Source organism: Phalaenopsis equestris, unplaced genomic scaffold (genome assembly GCF_001263595.1).
Source record: "Phalaenopsis equestris unplaced genomic scaffold, ASM126359v1 Scaffold201778, whole genome shotgun sequence".
Lineage (NCBI taxonomy): Eukaryota > Viridiplantae > Streptophyta > Magnoliopsida > Asparagales > Orchidaceae > Phalaenopsis > Phalaenopsis equestris.
Window position 1 is genome coordinate 70,984 of NW_018221521.1, and position 21,447 is coordinate 92,430.

The 21,447-nt window shown below is 34.4% G+C and overlaps 1 protein-coding gene and 1 long non-coding RNA gene across 4 annotated transcripts in view; one reads left to right on the forward strand and one right to left on the reverse strand.

Moving 5' to 3' along the window:
* Nucleotides 1-232: 232 nt before the first annotated feature.
* LOC110036034 lies at nt 233-2,072 on the forward strand. The gene is made up of 4 exons (XM_020740382.1): nt 233-400; nt 1,178-1,252; nt 1,561-1,701; nt 1,821-2,072. Exons 1-4 carry the CDS (start codon nt 233-235, stop codon nt 2,070-2,072), a joined length of 636 nt encoding a protein of 211 aa, XP_020596041.1.
* A 3,922-nt stretch (nt 2,073-5,994) lies between these two features.
* Nucleotides 5,995-21,447, reverse strand: part of LOC110036037 — a 20,156-nt gene continuing 4,703 nt past the window's right edge. The window contains exons 2-4 of one of the 3 annotated variants that reach the window (XR_002295195.1): nt 14,276-14,370; nt 7,848-7,945; nt 5,995-6,032 (exon numbers count right to left, since the gene is read on the reverse strand). This is a non-coding gene — a long non-coding RNA (uncharacterized LOC110036037). Of the gene's footprint in view, nt 6,033-7,549; nt 7,946-14,275; nt 14,371-21,447 lie in introns of those variants that run through there. The other 2 variants (XR_002295196.1, XR_002295194.1) reach the window with 2 other exon arrangements.

The following is a 21,447-nucleotide window of genomic DNA, read 5'->3' on the forward strand; positions in this document are numbered from 1 at the left end:
AAAATGTGAATAACACAAGAGGCTCACTTTCATATTCTTGTATAGCCTCCTCCATATAAATAGCAGCATAAGGTCTATAAGGTCTCGACCCTTCGTTCCTTCCTTCTTCCTTCTACTCTCCAATCATATGCCATTCAAAGCAATTCAGTGAGTAAAACAAGTTAAGAGAGAAGGATTCTTAGAGATAGAAAGAGATATAGACTGTTGTGAAGAGGTAGAGAGAGAGAGAGATATGGCGGCACAAGGAGGGCTGCCGGAGTGGCTGCGTGCACTTATGGAGGAAGCTTTTTTTGTTGATTGTGTGACCCACGAGAGCAAAAAGAACATATTTTGCCTCTATTGTTGCATTAGCATCTGCGAAAACTGTGTGCCTGATCACCGATCCCACCACCATATTCAGGTTTATAGCACTTTTCAATGTCTTTCTTTTCTCTCTCTGTGTTGTGTATTTTATTCAAGAGCTAAGGATCGATGATGTTGCTCTACTTGTAAAAAATGAACAAATTTAGCTTTTTTGTTTTAATTCAAAATTACTATCTTGAATTGCTTTTATTTAAGCTTAAATATTATGTACTTTTTGGTATATACCTTCTACTTTCATCATAAGTTATCTTTGAAGAAAAACTTACCAGAATATTCTAATACTTAAACTCAATGTTAATGCTAATGATTACTTGGACATAGCTAGGTTCATCATATATGAAATAATGCATTTTGACTAAAAATGATAGACTTTGGATTTGTTTGGGACAGCTGTAGTTGTTTAAAGATGCAGTTAAGAAGCTGTTAAAGAATAAGTTGTTGTCAAAGAGCTGTGATGGCTATTACAATTTTTTTTTTTTAAATGTGGAACCACAATTTTCTAGCAGCCACCGCATTTGTCAGATCTAATGGGAAAACACATCTTGCCGCTGCACTTTCTTAAGAACGCAATCAAAACACACTTTTGCCAAACATTAAAAATCTAATTATACCTACAATCATTAAGAATATTAGTGTCACATAAGTCCTATTAAAATACATATTTATCTTGAGATTAATATTAAATATGAATAGTTTCAGCAACATTAATTTAAAAAAATAATTAAAAATCTTAAGTTCATTTTATGATATTCGTATTAGAATATGTGAGACCATTTTAAATGCTCATACTATTTTTTTCTCACATTAAGTTCAGGTCAGACGTCGCTATGGCAGTGCCTTAGTCAAATTGGATGATCTCAAAGAGCTCATTGATTGCTCCCTAGTCCGGGTACTGAATGTGCGTGCCATTCAATTCCCCTTTTTTTTTTTTAATTCTTTTTTGTCTTACAAATATATGAATTTAATTCAATATTATTTACATATATGCCATTTTAATTAGTAGGAAGATTTGCATACACACCACTCAATTCTTATGTATTTACAGATCTATCACCTTAAACTTAATGTTTACAATTATATATATATATATATATATCACCTTATCTTTGCTGAAATGCTGACATAACGAATTTTATTTAAAAAGAAATGAGAAAAAGTGATCATTTATTTCTAACATTTTCTTAATTCCGTTATCAGAAATATGCTGCAAATAAAGAAAAAATAATGTTTGTGAGACCGCAGACTCAAGTTAATGTTTCGAATGTCAAACATAATAATTGTTCCTTCTGTGGCAATGTTCTTAATTACAGCTTTCGCTACTGCAGCCTTTCTTGCAAGGTAATTAATTGAATTAGACACTTAACAGCCAACAATTTCTGAAACATCAATTTCCCATTCTCCCTATCCATGCAATACAGATAGATATAAAGAGAATGTAATTTGGAGATGTGTTGTAGGTGGAGTACGTGCAGTGGAAAGAGAATGGCATATCTAGCATATTGTTCCAATTTGATCCATCACAATTTGTATTAGTTGAATCCGAGAGCCTACAAACGGACGTCTATGATAAACCTGATGATGAAGCATGTGTTGCTGATCATAATCAGATCACACCAGATCTAGCTCCAATAGACTTTGTGCAGGAGAAGGGAAGCTCGAGCGGATGGAGCATTAGTGAAATAGTTGAAAGTTGTAAGAAAAAGCAATGAGAAAATGCACTCTCATAATACGAGGAAGAAAACTCCTCATAGCTCTCTCCTTAGTGAGTTAAAGGAGTTTGTTTATTTATTAATCTTTTTTGTGGTGGTGGTTGTTTTTAAAGTTTTATTATGTCTGGGTTGTCGTTATAGATTGGGGATATTTTGGGTATAATCTAAATGAAGTTTGGTTTGTGATTAGGAGGAGAACTAAGTAAAATTTTTATTGCCTGCTCACGATAATTCGAGTTATAAGGCTAAAGTGTTTCCTAATTTTTTATTTTTGTTGTGGAAATTTGCAAATTTTTAAATGTATATTGACCATATGATTGTGCAGCATATTTGCATGATTGTATTTAAAATTTCTTTTATTTGATGTATGGATGTCTTAAATATGAGGTGGCAGAGGTAAAATAGGATTCTGTAATATCAAACTTTAGCTTTTAGATACGTAAAAACATCAAAATTATATGATAGGTATGTAAATATGGCCTATGGCAACATGCATTGTGAATGTTACTTTTAACTTTTAACGATTGACAGTACGTGTGCATTACCCATGGGTACGGTTGTAGTCGAGCAGAACCGAGTTTTTCATGGAATGGACTTGACATGATAGAATCATAAGTAATTCATGTTCAGTTCGAGCTTGAGTCGAGCTTTCATATATGTCTTCGTACTTGTCCTACTTAATTTTTTTTTTTTTTAGGTTCATATCTAATTTGTATTTGAGTCATTTTTATAAAAGAAATTTATATACCTAGGACACTATTTTTATGTATTTATATATCTAACACCTAAACTTTCATGTTTGCATATATATAGCATTTTGGGGTTTTAAACCTACATATGAAAAAAAGTATTTGATTTTGGGTCGAGGGGTTCAAATCACAACCCTTTTAGGAGGATTCGAATAGCACAGGACTGGAATGGGAGTCTGTCCCTCGGTCAGTCCAACCTATAGGGGTTGATCGGCGGTCTCCGACCATCGATCAATCTTATATATATATATAAGTTAACAACTAACTTGTTTATACCATGAAAATAAAATAAAAAATAAGCTATATGTTTTCTTTCTTGTAATCAAATAACATAATCAAGTGTTAACAGACAAGTTCGTTGAATTTACAATTAAGAAGAAATTAAATTAAATTTACATACATATTGGCATTAATTTAAAATATGTTATTATTAAATATTTAATTAAATAAGTTCTCATTAATTAAATATTATTTATACAATATATCATAGAAGTATAGAGGTATCATTTAACAAGTTATTTGTTGAATAATAAACAAGTTTATTTGTGAATATTGGCAAGCGAGTTTGACTACATTCAAATTTAGTTCATTTAACCTTTGAATTTTATTAAAATATTCCAAGTGTATTTACTAATTTGAACAAGCAAGATTAAATATTTATGATCCAAGTTTTTCATCAAGTGAATTAGTTATTAACTTTTCTATTTAAATTTGTTTTTATTCGACGGCAGTTTTTCGGGCGAAATCTTCCTTTCTTTTTTTTTTTTGTACATGTCAAACATCGTTACAGCCATATGTACATGTCAAACATCGTTACAGCCATATGTACATGTCAAACATCGTTACAGCCATATGTACATGTCAAACATCAAGTTACAGCCACCCCGGCAGCCCTCCCTGTCCCGCCCTCTCTCTCTCTCTATCTCTTCACAACAGGCCATCTCTTTTTCCATCTCTAAGAAGCTTTCTCTCTCTAGTATTTTCTCTCACTGAATGGCTTTGAACGGTTTATGGTCAGTTGGATAAAGGAAGAAGAAAGGAGGGAAGGGTTGAGACCTTATGAACTACCTGCTGCTACTTACATGGAGGAAAAGCCATAGAAGAATATATGAATTTAAAATGCACATGAATTAATTATACTTGCAACAAATTTCTCCCCTAAAGAGGTATCCACGTTGATCTTGCTAAACTATTTTCAATAGTAAAAATGAGTTTTGATGTGTGTTGGAAAATCTGCGGCGGTAGCGTAACGGATTATCGTCTTAACGTTGTACGAGAATTCAACACACACAAACAGATGAAAGAGAAATAAGCATGGATGACACCAGAAGTTTTTATGTGGAAAACCCGTAAAGGGAAAAAAATCACGGGGTCTGGCCCAGTTATAAGAATCCACTATAGGTTGATGATTACAGAGATCATTTGTCCCACATACGAGAAATAGTTAGTAGCTTTCCAAGTTACAATGTCGACTGACAGCGTCTAGTCAGCAGTGATCGACGGAGATCGATGGTGATGGACGGTAGTTAATGACAATCGATGACGGTCGGTGATGGTCGACGGAGTTCAATGGTGGTCGACGGCGGTCGATGACCGTCGAAGGTGGTCGACGGAGGACAACGGTGATCAACGGTCGTTGACGGTGGGTGGTGGTGGTCGACAGAGGTCGGCGGTGGTCTCCGACGGTCGGTGGTGGTCAACGAAGGTCGACAATGGCAGGGATGATGTTGGAATTAAGCTCTTTCTAAAAGCCTCAAGTTCTCTCTCCCACCTCCCCCTAATGTGAGGGGTGGGGCTCTATTTATGGTGTTTTTGGTGCAATTAATGCAAGAATACGAACAATTTTAATCGGACGGTCCGGAGAGCTTCCCTTGATCGGATGGCGTTTGATGAACATTTGAGTTTCTTACCGATGTCGAAATTGAGCAATCTTGGGCTTGTTGGATTTCTTTTATCGAGACGCTCGATTTGATTATAAAATCACTGAATTTCACATTCGTTTGTTCTTTCAAATGTGTCCGAAAATCTTTCAAGAATGATTTAATCACTTGATCTGGGCTTGATTTGAATCAAATTGGACTAACTTTGATATCGTTATGTTCGTCTCATCGAGTCGGTTAGTTTGACTATAAATTTGTTGAAATCAAAGCTCTGGATAACTTTTAATTGAAGCTTGAATGTTTCTTACTAAAAAACTTACCTTAAGATTCGTGTCATGCCTCGAGATTCATAATGGATGATGAAAATTTGTTGGTGGCGTATCAAGTTTAATTTGTCATACCAGTCTGGCTTGTTGAGAATATAAAAAACATCGTTTTATCTCCTATATCTATCTATCTATCAATCTATATATATATATATATATATATATATATATATATATATAGCACCTAAGTTTGACTCTCTTTTTTTTAACATTTAAACATTTAAATCTTTCACATAGCATCAAAAATATTACATTTTCTATTTTAAAAGGTGAAATGCACCATAGGAAAAGATGGAATGTATGTAAAAATTGAAGTATCGGGTTAGATTCGACTACCAAAATTGAGTGACATGCATGTAAATCTTCGTATATTATTTTACGAGGTATTTACATTCATAGCACAAAATTCCTATACATTTTGATATCTAACACCTAAATTTTACTTTTTAATATTTATACCGCTTAAAATCTTTTATATACCTTTTTATTCATAGGTAAACTCGCATATATGAGATTAAAAATAAATCACCAACTCAAAAGAAACGTCCAACATCTATTTATTGCAGACACACGTGACTTTGATTTTTTGCAACATTATCTGCTATTATTATTGTATTATGTTGAAGAAGTTTTTAATATGTTGGTTTGATGTCTGTATATAGTAGTATTATCTTGTAAATAGTGTGCAAATTTGGAAGGTCTAATTTCTGGTGTACTAAGCTATAAGCGTGCTTGGTTGAAGAAGTTTATGAGCATTTACATACATTACACATAATTCAAATGTATTTATATATCTGACACCCAAACTTTAATATTTACAAGCATATGGAACTCTAATCTTTATTATCACATCAACAATATCACCATCAACTATTTTTAAAAGTTAAATATACATTTTCATGGATTAGATTTATCACACCAAAATGTTATAAATGTAAATATGAAAGTTTAAGTGTTAGATACGTTACACTCCGCAGCGCCCCCTCTGGAAACCGGTAGACTCTGCTGCAGAAGATAGAAAGCAGTTTGTTTTAGCATATTTCTTACAGCTAAACATAGTTGGAATAAAATGATACTATGTCATGTGCAATGCTGATAACCACAGGAAATGTTATCCAACATTAATGATTGCAGTATTTCTAGAGACAAATATTTGATTGAGGATGAAATGTTTACTTTTTCTGTTTTTACGTTCCTAAAGATGGTAGTCTTGTAAATCCACTGCATCTGACAACCTTGAGATCGGTGAAGACCTTCACACTGCGTGTGCATTTACCCATATAGGAAAAACATTCAAGTGGATATCACAATTATTTATCAAGATGAGCACTGAGCATAATATTATATTTATATATATATTTTACTCATCTCAGAATAAATTTAAGGGGATTCACAAACATAACACCTGAAACAATTACATAACTTGTTAATGCCTAAAACTTCATATTTACTCACATAACACTATTTTTTTTACATAACATAAAAATTACAGGAGCTTAAGCAAACCTACTTGTCTGATACCTTATTATCGATGCCCATGCTTCCGGCAATTCCGAACAAGACTTCGTCAAGGCGCAGCCCAACAACCTTGTATTTCTCTTTCAATGAGACCCTGTCGTGATGCATAAGCAATTGTCTTGTACATTTCCAACGATATCCCATGGAAACTTCCTCATCTCTTCTCCCTCCTCAATATTCATACATTGTGGGCCCCATAGATCCAGTCTCCTCTCTCTTCGCAGTTGAGAGTGTTGAGAAATTTAGGGAAAAAACAACGCAAATTCAGAAGAAGAACATAGAGATTTAACGAGATTCGGCAGATGTCTACGTCCTCGAGAGCAGAGCGTCGAATTTCACCATTTCAAATGAGCTACATACCCATAAGGTTACACATTTATTTATAGATAAAACTCACACATAAATTTACAAACACGCCATCGCTCCCCCCAACCCACTAATCTAAGAGACACACCTCTTCACACCAAGAGATATGTCTCTTCATTCCAGGAGCCACACCTCTCCAAATCCAAGAGACTCTAGATTCCTAGTATATGAGTCATACCTAACAATTCTCCACCTTGGCGAATATCCAGCCCCTTATGAGAAATGCATCATGGAGTTTCTTACACTGAAGTGGGTTGGAAAATCATGTCAACTAACAACTGCAAACATTCAACAAATTCAAGTAACGCAAGAATTTGTTGAAAACACCTGGCTTGGTCAACTTTTCTGCTGCATTTTCATCATATGATCCGACAGAGTGAACTCTACCTACAACTGTACTCCCCAACAGTTCATGCAAATATAAGTTTAGGTGGTAGATAAGTATATAGCATAGCTTTAAGTGGTATGTATATAAATCCACCATAAATTTAATGGTTTTTAAACCTCATCATGCCGGAATATCGTAATTTCTAAGTGAACTGAAACTAATTTTTTCCTTTCAAATATATGGACAGGTATGCAACTTAAAATAAAAATCAAACCTCTACAGCATATTAAACAATATGTTTTCTGCACCGGCAAAATAACTTCAACAATTCACAAAATTTACAGGTCAGGGTTATTTTTCGTCAGAAGTGACTGAAGTTGTGTCCTGTAATATTAATAATGTTTGGGGCACCTTCTAAAGACAAATATAACAAAAGCACTTTATTTTGACTGACCATAAAAGTAAGGCGACTCCAAATAACCAAATTTTATAAAGGGTAACATTCTTCTTTAATTGTCAGAAACATATCGTACAATTACAGTTCAAAAGTTAGGCGTGAAACAACAAGGTTCCCCTATAGAAAGATAATATAGGGAAGAGAAAAATACTCTAGAGAAGCACAATATAGCAATCTAGGCATCAAATCTCTCAATAAAGAGCTTCCACGCTCTAATCCTTCATGTCATTATGATTTGGCTAGTCCTTCCTGGTAGGAGAAACAAAAATCTTTATCAGCATCATTAGGGCAAGTTAAAGATTTAATCATAAAACAAATAAAAGTTTAAAACTGTGAAACGACATTTTGATATTAGTACAATAAAGTTTTTGGTTTTATCAAGGTGTTAAATAGCTAGATGCCTTCGTCCTAAGAAAATTCAGGCATGCAGATTGGAAACCCTTAAAAAAAAGGATATGAACAAAAAAGAGGAGAGGTCTCATTTTTTTCATTTATTGGAGAAAATAATTGAACGCGTGCAAAAAGTTCTCAATCAATTTAGATTCATGTCAGACAAATCTACTATGGAAGTTATACATTTATATTTTGATAGAGAAGCACAGAGAGAATAAGGAGGATCTACATCTGGATTAAATCAAGGATCAGTTTTAAGCCCATATCTTTTTTACTTTAGTATGGATGTTCTTGCTGGAAATTTACAGGATAATATACCTTGGTGTACCTTTATCCCTAATGATTGCCTTCTTATGGTTACGACTAGAGAGAGTTAAAAAAAAAAATTTGATTTATGGAGGTCAACTTTAGAATCTAAAGGTTTTCGTTTGAGATGATGTAAAACTGAATACATGGAATGTAATTTTAGTGATAGTAGATCGAGTGATGAGGTTGTAAAAATTGGTGATCACTCATTAAAATAGGTGAATGCTTTAGATGTATCAAGGCTATTGTTCAAAGTGATGGTGATATAGAAGGGGATTTTATTAGTAGATTCAAGTTGGATGGTTGAAGTGGAGAAATGCATGGAGCTTATTGTGTGATAGAAAAGTACCACTTAAAAGAAAATTTTATAAGATGGTAGTGAAACTTGAAATGCTTTATGGTACAAAATGTTGGCATGTAAAAGAGAAGCATAAAATTGTGTGTTCTTGAGATGAGAATGCTTAGGTGTATGAGTGGCTTTACGCCTGGAGACAAAATATGAAACGAATATATCCATGAAATAGTTGAAGCTATAGTGACGGGCATGATTAGAGAGAGTCACCTTAGATGGTTTGGTCAAGTTAAACATCGACCATCTGATGACGTTGTTAGGAGAGCAGATGTTTCAAATTTGACTTTGGTTAAGAAGGATAAAGGTAGGCCCAAAAATATTTGGGCATATTCGATAAAAAATTATCTTAATTTATTAGATTTAAATGAAAAGTTGATACTCAGTAGGACAAAATCGAAAAAAGAATTTATGCAGCCAACCCTACTTAATGGGACAAAGGCTTGTTGATATTGTTGTTGTCGAGGGCTATGGAGCAAAATTAGCATAAGTGACGAGTAGAACTAAATGACGAGCTAAGTACAATAAACACTCATCTATTTACCAAAATAATATCCTGTTCCCGCCCATTTATCTATGGCCTTGAGTAACAACGGATGTGACAGATGTGGGCCACACATTCTACTTGTTTTGAGAGATATTGATGACAATACTCTAATAAATAATGAAACAGTGCAAGAACATTGAAAAGACAGAACAAAATTTGGCTCATCCCATTCCATAATTGCTTACCTAATAAATCTTGTTGGTGAACCATACAATTAGTTGAGAGAAAATCCTTTCCTTTATACATTGATGACAAGACTTCTTTTTTCTCTAATTGTTATGTATTATTGATTTTTTATATATATATATATTTAACTGTCTTTATCAATAGATTAATTTTAATTGGTAATCTATTTCAGTGTTTAAATTTTAAGAAATTTGAATCAATATGAGTAATCTTCTTTTCTCAATACTTACGAAGTCCTCAATTCAATTTTTGTAATATTTGAGATTTTCTTTCCCTTTTTCTCAGTATATTCTTGCTTTCAAAATTTATTACAATTGATGAAGATAAAAAAATAAAAATCTGCAAAACTTATGATTTCATCTTTTCGAACTCAGCTAAGAATATTTGAGCTGATTTATACCCAACCTAATGAGAACAGCAGAAAATACACAAGAAGTGTTCATCATCAACATTTTCACTAGCATGTCTAGAAAGCATCTTGTTGAACTCACCCAAGTACGAGTTGCAAAAACATATAGTTGCTCTGTGGAGGATCACTTGCAACACTCAAGGAAAATTTTTTAGGTGCATTGGGCAGACGAGATATATGGTCAACTCAGACCCCCTATTCTCACTCTTTCAAATTTCAGTAATCCTTTAATGGATGGATGGATGTGATGGTAAGGAGTAATCTCGAATCATTAGCTAAATGGATCATGAATTAACTAGCTCACATCTATATTCCAGAATTAATCTAACTGAACTCTCCTAGAACATATAGGGACTAATATGAATCGAATAATATTATATTGTGACAATTAAGGGTGTAAACGAGCCGAACACGAGCAAGCCTAGGCTTAGCTCGTGTTCGGTTAGTTAAAAAATATCACTCTTCGTGTTCTGCTTGTTTATATATCGAACACAAAAATTTGTTCGTACTTGGCTCATTTGCTTAGTGAGTCAAACACGAGTTGTTCATGAATGAAGAACCATTTTAACAGCCATAATCACACAGTCGTGGGATTTTAAGATTAAGGGCGAGCTTTACATTTTTTATTTATATTAAAACATCATTTAAATATAACTTTATATATTTTTATTTTATTTTTTAATTAATAATTTGATTTGATTACAAATCTCTATAGTCTTTTAGACAATTTAATTATTTCGAGTCAACGCGAGCCAAAAACGAATGAACAAATGTTTATCTGTGTTCTGCTCGTTTATATATCAAGCGCAAAAAAATTGTTTGTGTTCGGCTCGTTTGTTTAGCCAACGTTTCGAGAAGCTGTTGTCAGTATGACATGCAATCTATTTCATTGTTATGAAATCAAAACTATAAAAATGAATCAACATTTCATTAAAGAAAAAAAATCAAAAAAAGATATCTATGTATTTTATATATATTTCCCCATACCACCATAATATTGTTTGCCCAAAGGATTTGTGTGTGTGTGTGTATCTATTTATATATATATATATATATATATATATATGGCGTCTTCTCTCGTGCTCAGCTCTACTAGAGTTTCGCCTCATGGCGAACCCTAGCGTCTGTTACGGCGTCTTAACGCATCGTCACACTCGAAGATCCTTACTCAGCTCTATCTCGTTGTGTCTGTCCAGCAGTCCTTCGTCGTCGTCGCCGTTCAGAAAGTCTGTTTTTCACTGCAACCCTTCGTTGTCATCACCGTTCGAAATGTTTGTTTTTCGCCGTAGTCCTTTGTCCTCGTTTGGAAGGTCTGTTTCATTCTCTCGCAGTCCTTTGTCTTTTCGAAGGACGTTTCCTGGGCGCAGATAGTTCGCATTTCCGCAGGCTCGTCCTTTCCTCGGGCTCGAAGCAGAGAGTTCGTATTTCCGCCCTCTGCTCGACTTGGACGAGGTTACAGTTGAACCCCCTTTCAACTTTTGATCTTCCGTCACTATAACTTCGTTGTCCTATCACCACGCCTCCCTCTTTTGGTGATGGCTTCGGACAGATGGTATGCTACTGCCCTTACAGGTGTCTACGCCTCAGGTACTCCTAAATCGTGTTCCTTCGCTCCTTCGTTTGAATTAGTGAAGGGCATCAAGAAACCTGGTAGAAAGAATGGGAAGCAAACCATTTTTTTTACGGAAGCTGAATGTAATCAACTTGCTTCCTCTTGTTGTCTGAATTTGGTCGGAAAATTTCTTTATACCCATCCTAAAATGGAGCTTATTCAAAAGGTATTTGAGCTCATGCACCTTGTTGGAGAGTAAAAAATAGGACTGTTAGATGGAAGAGACGTCCTTATTCAACTTAATAATGAAGAAGATTACACAAGCTTATTTGCAAGAAGATTAATATGGATTGACAACAAAGTTATGAAGATTCTAAAATGGTAGGTAGATTTTGACCCACAGATGGAACCATCAATCATTCCGGTCTGGATTCACCACTCTAGCTTGAAATTTCATTATTTTACTCAAAAATTGTTGTACTCTATTGTCTCAGCCTATGATAAGTCACTCAAAACGGATATTCCTACTTTTAATCTTTCCCTTCTGACTGAAGTCAAGGTTCTAGTTGAATGGGACATCACTTCAATCGCTTCTGAGGAAATTTGGTTAGACACACAACATGATGGATATTGGCAAAAGGTTGTGATTGAGTCTTTCCCTCCGTATTACTAGAATTGTCGTATGTTCGGTCATTCCAGTTATCAATGTCACCATCTACACCTCCATCTCAAACCAAAGAAATAAAGTGCTCGGCCAGAGGCAGTAATTCCCCCTCCTGATCTGCTCCAAGTTATTGACATTATTGATCATCAGAAGAATATTCCTGAAGATGTCATTTTCCTCGCAGGTAATATGTCAACCATTCAGCCCCCACACAAGGCTCATGATGTAGCTTCCCCGTCTATAGAACCTCCTTTCCTGGGGGCAGGGGAGACATTTCAAACTTCACCTGCCCCAGAACCTATCAATGATGTAACGGGAGGCAATATTTTTACTGTGTTTCTACCACCTCATCAGGACGAGCAAGTTGTAACTGTTATTAAGGAGCATGGGGCTCATAATGTGCAACAGCCTACACCTGTCCGGCCACCTTTGGACCAATCCACCGATCAGATCACTCACTCTTCGGATGAGAAATGACAGATTTATACATCTAGGAAGAAGAAGAAGAATGGAGGCCTATTGCCAAACTTAATGGACGATACATTAGTTGTTTTGGATAATGACAACAAACATATCAATTTGTTAGTTGGCTCCCATCCTCGAACCAGAGGCAGAGGCAAGGCTAAATTGGATCTTTTGCATGCTAACTGAATCAGCGTGTGTTGGCAAACTATTGGCGTACTTTTTTCTATGTTTACTTTTTAATCTTTTTTTTGGATATTCATGTACTTCTATGTGTGTGTTGTATGTTGGGTGGTTAGGGTTTGGGCTCTTTCATCCAAACTATATGTACCTTTCCTTTTATTAATATATTCGCTTTTGGGATTTCTAATATATATATATATAGAGAGAGAAATCGATATCCAAATCACGATTATACATATTTGTAAAAAGAGTATCATAAAACCTTGTTAATATTAAAATATGCCACTAACATAAAGAATGATATGAGAAGAAAACTTTCTCAATCAGTACATAGTGCTTGTATGGTCATGTACTGTATAGATTGTAATTCGTGTAATCCGAGGTCTGTTATCAACTAATCTTAAAGGAGTTTCAAATAACCATGCAAAGAAATAATGGATTCCACAAATACAAATCTAGCACCAATAAAAATATATTTCCAAATGATGGTTCACTCTAACAAAATGCCTACAAACCAAACTATACTCGATCAATCTAAAAGTAGCGTCAAATCCAACATATCTCTGAAGCAATCATAAATAAATCTCCCAAATACATCAGTTCAAGAAAATTTGACTATTTCATTCTTTTAACAAACTGCACATCCTATGCATATAACAAATCCATAACACGACATTTATTGACTTGCACTGAAGGAATCAATAGTCTTTACTCGTCTACCCTCCAAAATTTATGGAAAGTTAATACGATTCAAAATTACAACTCTTAACAACTTCCTCTTCTAGATATGATAAACCACCAGCAGTTATAATGGCAACCTAAGTCATAGCTTTCAAAACACCATCTCTAGCTTTGGAGATTAATTTATTAGATCTAAACAATCGCTGATCTTCAAAACTTGCTCAGAGTACGGTTATGATCATGCACAAATTCAAGAAGTGTTAAAAACCTTACCCCATCAATATCAAATCTAACTACTTAGGCATTCAAATCGTGAGTTTTGCCTCCTCACTCTCCCATACACTCTTATATTCACCCGCACACTTGTATCTGTTTCTCCTTCCCACTTCCCACTTCCCTCTTCCCTCTTCTCTTTATCATAATCCTCACAACCCTACTCCGTAAAGGTTGTAATGATATAAGAAATCCATAGCACCTCAGGTCCAACCTCTACATTAATTTTGCTCCCACTCAGTTACACACAAAACTACATTTAGATGACTATATTCACAAGATGCATGCCTGAATAAATAGGAAGCATAGAACCAACATTTAGATGAATAGCAGAAGGATGAGAGCTGGAACAATTAAGGGACACAGAACCACCATTTAGAGATATAACAACTATAAAATTTCCAGCATCCTTGCAGAGACATCTTGCATCATTGATGCTTTAAGAACTATTTACAAGTTAGTTTCACTTTAAAAAGCAGTCAGGTTTAGCAAATTAACATTCTCAACTGGCAATGTTCCATGTTTAAAAAGCTTTAATTAGTTCAAAGCCTGAAATCAGAATCAGAGGAGTTACTTGTAAAGTCCCTCCATTGTCTGTTTGAGCTTTGTCACATCGGCACCCACAATTTCCGAAGATTTTTCCCCGTTATGAAAAAAAAGAATAGTTGGCTGCAAGCAAAACAATTCCCAATAAAGTAAAACGGAGTAAAGAATTGAATATAAGAAAATACAGAATGGCCTTAAGTTGCTAACAGCCACCAACAAAACAAAACGCAACAAATGAATAAAATAAGAGAAGAAAATTCGGCCAGAAAAGTTGATAATCAAGATCATTGCCATCTAACTTTATCCTAACAGAAAAGCTGATCACCAAGGCCATCACCATCCAACTTTATTCTAAAGGTCTTTGCGGAAGTTTGAAGAAGTTTTGCCCTGACGAGTTCACAGCTCTTTGAGTTATATGAGTTAGTTGCTCGGCATTTTAAATGGAAAACAATCAAGAAACATGACAAATCAATGCATAAAGAATGCAATTAAAAATGTGAAGCACCTAAGAAAACAGTGAAATCTTCCATATGGGTCAACCAAGGTAATTACATCATTTACAGAAATACACATTATGAAAAAAAAAAAAAGATATTCACTCAAACGCTTAAACGATATTATGAACACCACCAAGTCAAAACATGACAAGATACAGTTAAATGAACGGCCGCTGATATTGACGGCCGCATATCAGCAAATTTCATATTTTTACAGTAGAAAATTGCACCTTTTAGTCATATTGTCATAAAAGCCTGAACTCTTATCCACCAAGATATTTTTCACTTTAGCCTAATGGCCTCACCATTTTGTCCCCTTGGTGTAACTTCCTAGATCAGACTTAAGTAGGACAAGGTTAAACTCTTATACCGAGATGCTGGATCAACAATTGATATTTCATCAAAAAATCAAAAATTAAGTATGTTTCTATGTGAGAGCTCCTAGGATGAGTGATCACCCGAGAGATTACATCAAGAGAACAAAATCATGAGATCATTATGCCAAAGTGAACAATATCTCAATGGTTGAAAGTTCAAGTTATTACAAATAATATAAGAGCAATACACCACCTGCAAGCTGGGAAGTAAGTGTAAGACAAGATAAAATATTATCATAGGAGCTACCTATTGAAACCTGACTAGCACAAAATGCCATATAATAGAAGCAACAACTTGAAGAATCCAACTCTAAAAATTGGTTTGCCTTGTGGATGATTATAGTTTAAGAATACTGAAAAGAAAGTTAATTACTTGAGAGAGATTATGAAATCCACTAATTTAATTGAACTTGAACTCTTAAAAATCAAAGCACCTTCTCGTCTACAAAAAACAACAACATCAAAGCCTTTATCCCACTAATTGGGGTCCACAAAATAAATTTTTTTTCTTCATCATCTCCTATTGAGTATCATATTTTATTTAATTCTAATAGATTAAGATCATTTTTTTTATACAATAAGCCCAAGTCTTGTTAAGTCTACCTCTGTCTTTCTTAACATAGGTCAAATCTAAAACATCCACTCTCCTAATCAAATCATCTGATGATCGACGTTTAATGTGAACAAATAATATAAGATGACTCTCTATAATATTGTCTGCCACTAAAGCTACAAGAGCCCTTTCACAGATAGATTCATTTCACATTTTGTGTCTAAGTGTCAAGTCATTCATCCACCTGAGCATTCTCATCTCAACAACACTCAACTTTGTTTTATGCTTCTCTTTTAAAGGCCAACATTCAGTGCTGTAAATGTAAAGCATTGCAGGTCTCACCATCATCTTATAAATTTTTCACAAGTATGACAAATTAACTTATGAGAAATTTTGACAAATTAACTTATAAAGCATTGCCCGTCCTAAATCCAAATTGATTATGAGAAACTTTTGTATCACGTCTTAAATTATGTTCAATTACCCTCTCCCGTAATTTTAAAGTATGACAAATTAATTTAAATTGAAGCATGTTATGGCCTACCGATTGAAATATCATTAGAAACTCTAAAATTAAGTAGATTGTACAAACACAAGTGTGATGGGCGACCATTGCAAAATTACACGAAGAGAACAAAATCATGAAGCTACCTGGCCAAATGAACAATGTTTTGATGGTTGGGTTTGGGCTGCTGTACTAGTCTTCAAAAGATTACAAACAGACGCCCCTGTTATCCAAAGACAGGAACCCCTATTTACAACATAAGGGAAGAAAAACCTCTCAACAGCTTCAACCCTCACCAAGAGATGAAACTTACTGTTGCCAGCACTCCCACAAATCCAGCAGAAACCCATAAATGACAAGCGATGGAACTCCTGCTGGCTCCTCCTACGCTCGAGTAGATTTCATGTAGTTAATTAGAGAAAGGACGCCTTCCAGCCAATTTTAGCTACGGAACACCAAACTTTGAACTCATGGTTCTTGGCAAGATCTAAGAACCCACTGCCAACCAATAGGGGTAAAAAAGAATAATATGAAGAATAGAAGACGAGAGAAGAATTTTCACTTAAAGGGAAAATTGATATGCCCAAACATAAAGGGTGTTTTTTTGTTCTCTCAAAGTTTTTAAATGAAATTTTACTCAGAAACCATATTAATAGCTAAATCTATATTTTTCTTTTGTTAGACTTTAATGTATATAAGTAAGAGCAAACCAAGACCAAGTACTGGACAAATTTACAAAGGCAAAAAGAAATAAATATTTAAGGTGCATTTTAATTAAAAAAATCATTGTTTATTTTAAGAAAAAGAAATATAAAATAATAAACAATATTTTTTTTAATGGGAATAATATTTTAATTGTACATGAGAACTAGGAAATCTAAAAATTTCATGTTGGAATTTTGCTAAGAATTTTCACAAGAGTAAGAGATTGTAATTTTATATTCCACTAGATATATTGAATATAAAAAGGAAATTATTAAATATACAACAACAAGCCTTCATGCCAGTGTAAAGTTATCCAAACATAAGTTGAGTTCCATAAGTTGAAAATGCTTTAAGGTGCTCGTTAACCCTAGAGACTTATGTCTTATTTTGGCCTCTTATCTGGACTTTGCTTAAATTAAAATTAAAATTTAACTTCAATAAAATTTTGATCTAATTCAATTAAACCTTAATTAATACTTAAATTCGAACTTAATTTAAACTAAATTCATCTTAATTAAAAAAACACCTTAAAATTAACATAAATTTAAAATTTTAAGAAAAAAATTAAGCTTGAGCAAAACATAAATTTAAAATGGACCTAAAAATAATAAATCTTAACATAAAACTGTACCAAAAATTAAATTAAACTTACACTTAAATTAAATCATAATTTAACTAAAATTGAATATAGAATTAATAAAAATATAGATATAATAATTTGAAGACATTTGAAGCTAAAACATTAACCGAAATTAAAACCAACAAAGCATAAAAGTAAGGAACATTTACATAAATACCACTTTCCTATTAATGTGCAAACAAATATGAATTGAGTGGTGTATATATAAATACCCCCTAAAATTGAAATTAACAAACTCATAATTTAATTAACTAAATCAAATTAAGCTTATCAGACCTTAACTTTAAAAGTTAATCAACCTAAACTTAAATTAAAAACATCAATTAAATTGAATCAAATTTAAGCTATACTCTAGTCTAAACTCAAATTAATCAAATTAAACCTAAACTAATATTTAACCTAAATTTATCTGACCTAAAATTTAATATTAAAAAAATAAATTAAAATTAATATAATATCAAACATTCAACTTATGATGAGAAAGGCAGTGGTAGACCTAAAACGACTTGGACATATTGTATAAAAAATGATCTTAATTAATTAGATTTAAATGAAAATAAGAACTCAATAGGTCCCAATGGAGAAAAAGGATTCATGTAGCCAACCCCACTAGAGGGATAAAGGTTTGTTGTTGTTGTTGTTATCGTTGTTGTACAATCACAAACTCAATGCTGAAATTTAAAACAAAAACTTAAACAAATTAAACTAAACAAAACATTAACACAAAAGGGAAATTTACATACATACCACCTCGTTCTCGTGTTCTTAACATCAAACACCAAAATTTTATTCTATTTTTACATACTTAACCACTCTCTTATGCATAAAATATGGTGGGTGGTAGATATGTAAGTCCAAGAGGATTTTATGATATGGAGGTAAATCTCAAGCTCCAAATCAGTCTCAAATCTAACCCTCAAGCACCTCTAATCATAGCCCTTAAATCTCAATCAAATGGAAGAGTTAATCCTAGTCATAATATGTCCTATGAGTTTATTCTTCCCTTGGTAATATTCTGAGCCGGCATGCTCTAACCTAACTGAAAGCATCACAAGAGAGGCATCTGCCTGACCATTCACAACTCTCTTCCTCTTTCAGTAACCAAAAGGATCGCATAAGATCTCCTCCATTCGTGGAACCTATTTGAGAGCCCATTCTTCTTCTCCATTCATGAGTCACCGCACTACAAAGCCGAAGGAAGAAGTTTCCCCTCTTCAATCTAACTGAAACTCTTGTTTCTCCCATTCGCTCAAGGCAAGGTAGCCAACCTCCTTCCCTCCCCTGGTTTTCAATTCAAATGGCAAGCCAAGGACAAAAGAATCAAAAGCCAACTTGTCCACACCCTCTCATTCGCAAATCAAGCAAGGTACTCTCTCTTTCTTTCGTTTTGCTAAGGTAAACCTACCCGAAACACCCCATCTTCCAAGAGCTTTCCCTCTAAGTTGTCATCTCTCGGATTTGTGAAACAAAGCAAGAAAAGCTTTTTTTTCCCTTTGATTTACACTATGATCACAAGCCCTAGCCAAGGCCCCATCTCCCTCCTGATTCTCACCCTTTGGTCGAGCTTAAGAAGAAATAGTGATGCCCCAGCTTTCCCTCTTCAATTTAATTGAAAGTCTCACATTTCTCATCTGTCCAATTAGCTCCGACCCAGAAACCATTAAGGAAGGTAATTGCCTCGTTTCCTTTCTTCCTTTTTCCCTTCGCATGGGATTATGGTGTCCAAGGCGTTTATTGTAGACGGTTATTGTAGAAGATTACTTCTGAGACATTTGGGACATTAGTTAGCATTTAAATTATTCCTACAATACAATATTATTTTGAAACTATTTTCATCCTGATGAAAATTGAAAGTTTTTTTAATGCTTGTATTCAAATATCTGGAAACTTCAAGGTAACGAGTTTTTAATTACTTGTTTTTGTTAGATAATAACAACTTGTTTACTTTGCTTCAATTCTTTGGGTTTTTATTTTTATTTTTATTTTTTGCAATATTAGTTAACTAACGCCTGCCATGGTGGTTGAATAATTGCGTCCTCAACTGAGCTAGTCTTTATTTAATGATGAAAAGCCAAAGAGCAAGGAAAGGTAATGAGAAAGGATGAGACTTGAAATAGTTAAGATGAAGAGACATCCTACACCTCGCTGTCGTGGTCTCGATCCAGGGGGAACCCCAATGACTTTCCAACTATCCTACGATTTGACCTTAACTCGAAAGAGACATCCTACACCTCGTTGTCGTGGTCTCGATCGTTGTTTGTCGTCCGCTTGCTTCCACGCTTCGCTTCTTGGAAAGACCACTCTAAGCATCCTAACATATCGATTATAATTCGGGGTTGGGGTGTGTATAAATGTACAGTTATTCGGACCGGGACTCGCTATGGGGCATCTCCTAAACCAAGTGTCCTACTGTCCTCTAACCTAAAAATCCCCTGCAAGTCTATATAAGCAACATGAATTATAAAAGAAAACATGCTACGAAACGCAGTAAACAGTAAACAGTAATATTGCAGTCATGAACTATGTGTATATGCAGTAAAGTGTGCAATAGTGAAAGTAAACGTTGTAAATGTTAAAGAAACATGTATGTCTGACGGGTCGGCCGCTCCTAAAAAAACTCAAGAAAAAGCGGCAGATGATCCACGGTAACTCGAGGAAAATCCGGCGGAAATCATGAATGATCTACAAAAATTCCGATAAAAACATAGGAAACACACGAAAAATCCAAAGAAAGAAAGAAAACCGTAAGCATTTGGGTCAGGGCTAAGCTCAAATTTAGGTATTCTCGAGAGACTACGAAGGCAACTTTCGGTCACCCATACGTATAGAGTCTGACATTCAACTAGAAAGGTGACTTACTATAGCAACTTAAGAGGGTACTCCTTTACCCAGTAATTGACAAGTGGACAAACGAATTATGTTACTTAAAATTTATATTTTAGCATGCATATAAGAGAAAGTAATATCTTATCTTTTTGGTCAAAATACTTTTGTAAATGGCGTACCTGTTCTTATCATTTTTTTTATAAAATATGACTGTCTACAAATCGATCGCACCGTCGGGTTAGGCCACTAACAACCTAAGAAGGTAAGGGTGTCCTGCTAGTCTGGTGTCGGTAAATAATATTGTCATCCTATATTTTATCGGGTCCCTGGATTGGGTCCAGATATCGTAGGATGGAATATTATTCCGCTCTACCACCGAATGTCTTTATCATCAATGTCTAACACAAAAAAAAAAAACCGTCCAACTTACGACCTTGTTTGATGGTTTCATAAATAGCCGCAGCTATATATTTTTGCTTAATATATGTGTGCTTATGTTTTGGTCATAAGCACCTAAAACCCAAACCAAGAAACAAGAAAAGTGAACCGAAAAAGCAAAAAATAAAAAAAGGAAGAAGACTAACCTGCCTCCAAAACCAGTTTAAGAAAGAAAAGCCAAAGCGATAGGAGGGTTAGCCTCAAACATTCAACTGATGGGACTCCTCAAATAAACAACAAAATGTGGCACATCTATCAATGCTGATTTTCACTTCCCAAGCTACCTGGTATAACAATTCAAAGGAAAACACGTCGAAGGGCCCCAATTGCTATCCCGACGCATCTCTAAAAGATATATTATAGAGGATTCCAGACTGCTCCCAAAATTTCCTCGACAAAGATCAAAAAGATTTTTTTTTATTCTTTTCGTTTCTTATCTTATCAATTCAGCCCAATGAATTAGACTTTGAACTATCTCCAAGCATTTAATAGATCATTCCTCGAAAGGGGACATCAAAAACTCTTGCAAACATAAGGATTAAAGTATTTCAATTCACGAACAGTAGAGCACTCAATCTCATTCCAAACCAATAGTTTCAGTGAAGTATGCACCTAATCACGACACAAAGGAAACCCGACAGATGCTCACGGGTAGGGAA